Source organism: Bacillus rossius, chromosome 17 (genome assembly GCF_032445375.1).
Source record: "Bacillus rossius redtenbacheri isolate Brsri chromosome 17, Brsri_v3, whole genome shotgun sequence".
Classification (NCBI taxonomy): Eukaryota; Metazoa; Arthropoda; class Insecta; order Phasmatodea; family Bacillidae; genus Bacillus; species Bacillus rossius.
This window is the reverse complement of record NC_086344.1, coordinates 13,156,389-13,165,511: the sequence shown is the minus strand read 5'-3', so window position 1 is coordinate 13,165,511 and position 9,123 is coordinate 13,156,389. Positions and strand designations below refer to the sequence as shown.

The 9,123-nt window shown below is 45.3% G+C and overlaps 1 protein-coding gene across 3 annotated transcripts in view; it reads right to left on the bottom strand.

The window, feature by feature from the left end:
• Positions 1-9,123, bottom strand: part of LOC134540877 (sodium-coupled monocarboxylate transporter 1) — a 154,468-nt gene that overhangs the window by 27,958 nt on the left and 117,387 nt on the right. For all 3 annotated transcript variants that reach the window (XM_063383899.1, XM_063383900.1, XM_063383901.1), the window contains 4 exons: positions 8,219-8,448; positions 4,141-4,274; positions 1,812-2,000; positions 460-611 (listed from right to left, as the gene is read on the bottom strand). In XM_063383899.1, coding sequence (XP_063239969.1) covers positions 460-611; positions 1,812-2,000; positions 4,141-4,274; positions 8,219-8,423 — 680 coding nt within the window. In that variant the 5' untranslated portion in view covers positions 8,424-8,448. The remainder of the gene's footprint in view (positions 1-459; positions 612-1,811; positions 2,001-4,140; positions 4,275-8,218; positions 8,449-9,123) is intronic.

Here is a 9,123-nt window from a genome sequence, read left to right as displayed (position 1 = left end):
TGTGTGTGAGTGGACAGGCGCGAGGTGAGGGGCGAACCACTGTCGAGCCCAGCTCCAGCGAGGAGTGCGAACTTTCGGAACTTGATACAGACATGTAGCGACTTGTGAAACAGACATCTCCAAGTGCGATTATTTTATCAGTAGAGACCTTCAAAATTCGCGGATTCATTCGGTGATAGGCTAGAATTCAAACACACATACCTCCTAGATAATTTTGCTATATTGGCTTACTGTTTCATCTGGACGAATCTCAACCAGTTAAAAAAAAAAACCTCTCGGGAACCAAAGAAGGATCGAATCACAGACGAACCAGCTGAGACGACTCGCAAGTCGGGCAGCCATATGAACTTGCATTATTCGCCCGAGTGCACAGGGGGAGTGTGTGCAGTCTATCCTGAAGGCCGTCGAAACCGCGGGTAACCCAGTTCTCCCCGGTGTGACAACGGTGCGGGTGCTCACTTCATGAACTTGAGTCTGCCGCCGTCGCGCGGGACCGTGTAGACGTCTGACAGCCCCGTGTTGAGCGCGCCCTGCACGATGATGGCGCAGCTGCAGAAGATCATGGTCAGTCCTTGCAGCACGTCCGCCAAGATGGCTGCCTTCAGCCCCCCCTGCGGGCGACACAGAACAAAACCACAGCGTGAGCGCGACGGCCCGAAACTGTTCACCGTCACTCTCAGTTCAAGTGAGAGTCTCACACTGTCTGGACACCGCGCGCGACAGTGCGAGATCGCCCGGCTCCCGGGGCGAATACATCACCACAGTTTCGGTCGACATCGCAGTCAGCCATCATCAGGGGTGGTTAAGGGCTCCGCCTACCCGGGCACACACACGGTGCGCAAAGCTTCAGGAAAAACAACGCGATTTCAAAACTACTCAAGATATCAGAGTGGGGTCTGCTTACGAAAAGCTTTTAAGAGTTCGCTGAGGGCCGAAAAGTACCTTTGATTTAGGATTAAGTTTTTAAACCGTATTTTTTTAGAAGAGTTAAAATGGCTAAAACGCATGTTTTCAGAGTAATATTTTGGCGTAAAACAACCGGTACAGATTCTTGAAAGAACTCAAGGGGCTTGCATTACACCTTTATCTTCATTTCTCGGCCATGTAATGGTCACCGCTCGAATCTCATAGTAATGTGACGACGAGAAGACTGCGCGCCAGTTCAGATGAGAGACAGCGCTAGAAGCACAAGCTAGCGTCGCGCTTATCATCCTGCCTCGCCGACACACATACACCCCTGAGGCGGGGCTCTTAAATTACCCTGATGATTGCGACTGCGACGGGGACAGAAACGTCATTGATATATTCGCCTTGGACGCGAAACCAAGCTACTTCAATCTGAAGGTACGTTTGAATTTTTTTTTATCAAAATATTTTTTTTTCTGTAGTGTTATACTTAATTACTATTAATCTTATCGCAGAAATTTTTATATATGGTGCGCCTTCAATTATTTGTTCCGATTTTTTAATATTCAAAAAGTACGAGAACCGCCGTTCCTGATGAAACAAAAACTGTCATGCATACATAAAGATCCGAGCGGATTATAGCAGTCAAGAAGCAACGGTAAACACGTACAGAACAAAAAAAATATGCACATTTACAATAACCCAATTAGAAGGATAAATCTTCCGTCAATAAATCAGAAACACCAAAAATATTGTAAAAGCTTTTAAAAAAAGTTGTTATTGGTCTTAATTCTTAAATATATTTCATGAAAACAAAAGCAACAGCAACACAGAGGTTACTACAACTTGTATTGTTTCTTTAATAGCCTCGCGTTAAGCCATGGCAGGCAATAGTGAAATGTTACCATGATGGTGAAGATGATGCTGATGAAGCAGATGCCGAAGATGGAGGCCCAGTAGGGCAGGCCGATGACCGTGTTGAGGGCCACGCAGGGCGTGAACACAGTCACGCCCAGGTTCAGCAGGCTGCGGATGACGTAGGTGAGCGAGGCGAGGCAGCGCACCAGCCGCGACTTGAACCGCAGGTCCAGGTACTGCAACCACACCGAGCACAACACGTGTCTACACAGAACAGCTTCTATGGCGAGACGTGTCAGCGGGGGCGAGAGTCTATGGCAAGACGTGTGTCTGCGCGGGCGAGAGTCTATGGCAAGACGTGTGTCTGCGCGGGCGAGAGTCTATGGCAAGACGTGTGTCTACGCGGGCGAGAGTCTATGGCAAGACGTGTGTCTACGCGGGCGAGAGTCTATGGCAAGACGTGTGTCTACGCGGGCGAGAGTCTATGACAAGACGTGTGTCTACGCGGGCGAGAGTCTATGGCAAGACGTGTGTCTACGCGGGCGAGAGTCTTATGGCAAGACGTGTGTCTACGCGGGCGAGAGTCTATGACAAGACGTGTGTGTACGCGGAAGAGCTATGGCAAGACGCGTGTCTACGTGGGAGAGCTTCTATGGCAAGACGCGTGTCTACGTGGGAGAGCTTCTATGGCAATACGCGTGTCTACGAGGGAGAGCTTCTATGGCAAGACGTGTCTGCGCGGGCGAGAGTCTATGGCAATACGTGTCTGCGCGGGCGAGAGTCTATGGCAAGACGTGTCTGCGCGGGCGAGAGTCTATGGCAAGACGTGTCTGCGCGGGCGAGAGTCTATGGCAAGACGTGTCTGCGCGGGCGAGAGTCTATGGCAAGACGTGTCTGCGCGGGCGAGAGTCTATGGCAAGACGTGTCTGCGCGGGCGAGAGTCTATGGCAAGACGTGTCTGCGCGGGCGAGAGTCTATGGCAAGACGTGTCTACGCGGGCGAGAGTATGGCAAGACGTGTCTGCGCGGGCGAGAGTCTATGACAAGACGTGTGTGTACGCGGAAGAGCTATGGCAAGACGTGTGTGTACGCGGAAGAGCTATGGCAAGACGTGTGTCTACGTGGGAGAGCTTCTATGGCAATACGCGTGTCTACGAGGGAGAGCTTCTATGGCAAGACGTGTCTACGCTGGAGAGCTTCTATGGCAAGACGTGTCTACGCTGGAGAGCTACAATGACAAGTGTTAGGAATTTATTTAAAATCACATGAAAAACAAGAAATAATTTAATAAAAATAGTGTAAGACACCACCCCCTTAAGTACGACACTATTTAGATAAGATTAAGTAGCAAGTAGTTTCCAAGAATGTTAATAGATTGGCAGCATCATCAAAACTTCATTATATTTATTTCATATTGTCTAGAAACATTCGCATTCATGCGTCATTCATTTTCAAAATGATTATGGTGCTTGCAGATTGATAGAATAGTAGCCATTCTTATTTGGTTGAGACAGCAAGCCAAAACAATTTTCAACCAGCTGGTATTGCAGCACTGATAAAATTATGGAACGGGTGCATAAATAATGGCGTGGAGTACGTTGAAAAGTAGAAATATTTTTTTTAAGTGATCACAGTGAAGTAACATTTAGTTATCTTTTTCTCGTGACATATACAGATATAATTTAAGGGTTCGTTTACACATTTTTATCCATTATTTTTCTCCCCCCTTTGTTGCACGTAAATGTTCGCCGACATGCCACTCGCCACAGAGTGAACAGTTTAAGATCCACCAGTATTGAATGCAATAAAAATATAGTTCCTTAACTGAGCCTCTGTGCCAAACAAGGCACATGCAGAGACTTATAAATGAACTTTAAATATCCATGCTCAATTTTGTTTCTGAATTTGTGCTTTTTCTTAAGCTTCCAATATTTGCAAGGAGCTGAAAAAAAAATAACTTAACTGCCAAGTAGACTAGTAGAAATGAGCTCGCCTCTCAAATGACACTATCGGCAAGGGTCATAGATAGGGACTGGAAAAATTCGCGGGTTCAATGACCTCCAGGCTAGACTCCACTATCCTGTGCACACCCGTGCAAACGTCGCCTGTTCATTGGCTGCTGACTCGTGAGGCGTCTCAATTGGGGAAGACTCGCGATTCGATACTGCTTTTGACTGAGGGGTCTACAATTGGCCCACAGTCCTCCAGGTTAACAGCAAACCAATTGCAGAAGTCGCATAGAAGTACAATTATTTGGATTCTAGCATATCGCGAAATGAATCCGCGAATTTTTCCGGTCTCTAGTCATAGATGCCCCGACCTCGACAACATATCTGCCAGCAAGTGTTCCCCTACCCCAGCAGTGAAGGCGCTGTACCTGGTAGACCGACGTGATGCCCAGGCTGTAGTAGACCGGCACGAACACGAAGCACACGATGGGGTAGGCGCATATCATGCCGTAGAGCGTCTCCCACATGGCGCTCCCCCTGTAGTACAGCTCCGACGGGTAACCTGCGCAGAGAGCTCAGTGCAGGCCGGGTCGTTACCACAACGCCGAAATACCACAATAAAACCTAACCTAACCTAACCTAACCTAACCTAACCTAGCGTAATATAACCTAACTTAACCAAGCCTATCCTTTCCTAACCTAACCTAGTCGAACCAAACATAGTCTAGTCTAACCTTTGTGGCAGTCCTGCAATGACATTTTTCGGCGTTAGTGTATGTCGGCGTTGTGTTATTTCGGCGTTGTGGCGCGTCCCCGTGCATGCAGGCTCTACACCCGAGACAGCCAGCGCCACAACAGGCAGAACTCTTAACTCGTTCAGGCATGGTGGGTGCGCATCTACTTACCTGCCTGCAGATCAGATTCCTCTACCCGGAACACATGCTACGGGATTTTCTGTAGAATTCCCAAGGAGGGGGATCACGCACACATTCAGAAAGAGAAGGGTTGTGATGCCCCGAGAGTTAAAAGGGGTGCCTCCCATTTCAGGTCAAGATTTTCTTTTCACAGTAATTACAGATAACTTTTAGTCTTTTTCAATTGTTTAACTTTCATGAAATGAAAAATATATACAGCGCATACTTTTTGCATAATTAGCTGCCGAAGTTACATTTTTTTAAACTTTTTTTTTTGGGGGGGGGGGGGGGGTTGTACAAATAAGTAGATATTTAATTCATTGAAGAACTGAAACTCTTTAGGTTTAACTGCAATGCTACTTACTGGCTGCTTCAAGAAATAGTTTGAATTTCTTTCAGAAAATATTAATTAAACTTACCTGGCATTTCAAAAATTCTCAAATTTGTTACGATTTTTGACAGCCAAGAAACATGAAATGGGAGACACCATCCCCTAACACGCGTGGGGTTGACCGACACGCCATCTACGGACACGATGATTTTATGCTGTAGATACGCTGCCCATATTTCGGCCTACATCCATGCGGTAAGCAGAAAACTTTTAAAATATACACGAAAGTTTACCCCATAAGACATTAAGTTTTGGCATTTACAGTCACGCTTTCGCAAGTGCAGGCAAGGGGCTTCTTGATTTCTCCCCCCCTCCCCCCGGGGATCTAAGCTCATGGGAAGCCTTCATTTCACAGACGGAGCCACACCCGAAGTTCCCCGAAATTCATGCGCACTTCCCCCCCCCCCCCCCCCCCCCGGTTCTATCTCATTGTATGAACCGGTGTGGCATTAAATTCTGCGGTCGATTAGGATAGGTTAGCTACATTATAAATACTTTAAAACATTGTGGATGGTTGGTTATATTAGGTAAGTAAAGCTACATTAAAAATACTGTAAAATCATTTCATGGTTGCTTAGCAAATAACTTTTTAATATGTAGCTATCCAGTGCTAGGAAACCGTTTACATGTTTTCACAGTATCTTTAATGTAGCTCACCTAACAAAATCAACCGTCCACAATGTTTTAAAGTATTTATAATGTAGCTAACGTAACCTAATTGACCATTAGTTATCATGAGTTAAAATGAACAAAAAAAAACCGAAGATGCACGATCGGGCGTTTGGCTCTCTCGTCTGTAAAAAGAAGGCTTCCCTAAGCCCATGCGGTTGGCTATTCTTCAAACTTCAAACACAGAGCACCCTCGTGACAGTTGTTATTCCGGGGGCAAAGCCTGGCTCGGCCTCAACTCCACCACCTCCCAGGTAGGAACCCGTATTGGGTGTACTAGGAGCGCTGCTTTGTTGTTATGGCCGCCCGAGACACACACCAGCAGATATGCTCCCAGGGTCACCTCAGGCCTTAGGTGTTCCCGGTTTCCTTCTGAATGGCATAGCAGACCATTCAATAGGCCTTAACCAGAATAACACATCCATTCTGCCAACACCGCCGTGCCAGCGGCCAGAATATAGCTTACAGCACATTATTAGGTTCACACCTCATGAAAACACCAAAACTCCCCCAGGCAACTGATCCCGATTAGAGCGTAGTCCTGGTTAGGAGAAAAGATGGATCTTTTACAAGCCAGACACTGTTGTCAGTGTCCAACATGGGTTCCAAGAACTGGGAAATAGATTCGCCATTTCCATTCGCGGCATGTTACTGACGAGCGCACGGCTAGGTCGAGAGGTTGAGGAGACCCATCCCAAATTCGGCCCCACCGACCCGCCCCCAGCTCCACCGTTCACCCCCAGACCACCTGCAGAGCTAGCCCCCTCCGTGTAATCTGAATAGCTACGACACGGAACCATACCTCTCACATCCCTGGGACCCCTCGGTCACCCAGTTAAGAGCTTACAGCAGTGCGAAACTTAATATTTCGATTCCAAAGAATTTATGGGTCTACAAACACGTTCTACTCATCAAAATAGCACAAGATTTCCAACCGCCATCATTTCACTTCGCGGCTCGTCAGGATAGGAGAAGCAAATGGCAAATGTATTATGTGGCTTGAGTGTAGAAGCTTATGAGGCATGTGTTTCGTGAGCTGATGACATCTATCACACCGTATCTACAAAACAGCCCCCGAGCACGCATGCACCACTAGATGGACACAGTGTGAGGCTGATTCTGGCTAGCTGAAGATCTGCAACATGTTTGCGAAGAAACTCTGCATATCCGACGAAGTACAGGGTGACCATAAAAGAATTTGACAGTTATAATTTTTTTTTATTATCAACTGTAAGCTTTGTAGAGTTTTGGTACAAGGTCACAAAGAGTAACTAAAAACAGTTTTTTTTATAAGTGCATGCGTGAGTACTGCTTTGTTATTTTCTCGCTTGCAGCGCCACCTACGCAAAATGGGGTGGTTGATTGGTCCTAATGGTCGAGATGACAGAGCTCTTTTTCGCTGGCTTCCACGATCACCCGACATAACGCCATGCGATTTTTTTTCCTTTGGGGCTTTATACAAGATCGTGTCTACGTTCCGCCGCTACCTAATGATTTTCCAGAGTTGAGACACAGAATGAAGGGTCTATTGCTTCCATTACTCCGGACGTGTTAACCAAAGTGTGGTAAGAATGGAACTTTTAGATTGTATGTGTGCCGTATAACTAAAAGGTGCACGTATGAACATTTGAAAGAAAAAACTGGGTTAAGTAGTTTACCTTATATTTGATGTATGATTTTACGTAAATACTGTAAATTAAACTGTCATAACATATACCATTGAAACTGGGACATTCTTCTATGAACACCGTGTACAATGTTTGCATTGCTGAAACAGTTTATAAGGAATGTATTTTATGGAAGTGACCGACAACGAAAATCATATACCTAACGTCCTATCAAGCTAACGCCTTCCAACAATAATGTTGGGGGTTGTGATTTCACATAAACGTCACTACAGCAACCATGTTTGGTTTGATGACTTGAGTTTCCACAAAATTGTTGGTGTATAGGACTTACTATAAAGTATGTCGAATGTTAGCCATAATCATAGAATATGATATGACGTGTTTTCGTCTCAAATCTTTAAAATAGCCAACATAAGAGCTATTAGTATCTATGAATATTATATGTTAAATTATTTTAATGGTGTCCAACTTTAAAATTAACATCACCTACCTAACATTCATTATTATGTAGTTAATTATAAATAGTTTAATTAGCAGCGTTTGAAAAAAACAATGCTCAAATTTCATACGCTCAAAATTTCCATACGGCACTATGATACATTATTCAATTTTAAAATTATATTAAAATTGAAAACTTAATGCCGACAGTCCAATAAAAACTTGAGGTAGTGTGACTTTCAAACATGTTTGAGGTTATGTGAGAATCTTTAATTGGTAGCCATATTATTTTCGATAATAATTACCCTCCAAATCTTTTGAAATACACTTTCAGACGAAAATATTACAAGGTAACAAGGTTCTTTGTTAATTAATCATCACGAGACGTGTGAAACACCATTGACGCAATGTCCTGGGTGTTGCCAAAACACGACGTATCACAGCATACCAACTCCACGGCACTTACCCAGGAAGGAGCGGACTCCCAGCGTGCCACGCGCTATGGACAGCATCATGGCCGCCATCGACACGCTGCCCGTGGCGAACACATACTGCGCCTTGGTGTTCTGCTTGGGCCCGGAGAATCTGCTGTAGATGGCCACCGAGCACGAGGCCACGATGAACACAGCAAACACCACGTAGTCGACCACCGTGTTCAGCGTCGACGCCATCTTGACTGCGAGCCGTTAGCTTCACCTGCAAAAACACGTTTACTCTCGGTTAGAGGAGCATACATAACCTCAACACCACCACCGTGTTCACCGTCGACGCCATCTTGACTGCGAGCCATTAGCTCCACCTGCAAGCACACGTTTATTCTTGGTCAGGGGAGCAGACATAACCTCAACACCACGTAGCCCACCACCGTGTTCAGCGTCGACGCCATCTTGACTGCGAGCCGTTAGCTTCACCTGCAAGCACATGTTTACTCTCGGTCAGGGGAGCAGACAGACATAACCTCAACACCATTAACCGTGTTCACCGTCGACGCCATCTTGATTGCGAGCCATTAGCTTCACCTGCAAGCAGGGCCGCTGAGAGAATTCGTGGGCCCCTGAGCAGCTGGGGTAGTAGGCCCCCTTCCTTTTTTTTTTTGCATACCACTACTACGTACTACGTATACCATAAATATATATGGTATCATAAAATTGCATCCTTTATTCGAACATACATAACTATTTCCTAGTTACGCAAAAAAAAAAGAGCATTCGCATGTATTATCTCAGTGCACTTTTACATTGTTAATCCCATCAAAATACAAATAATATTTAATTTTGATGTATATTCTGCTAAAAAAAATCTTAAATGGTAATCAGAAATTGCATTATAATATGAGTGTTTAAAATACATAAGTATAATAATTTATTCTGA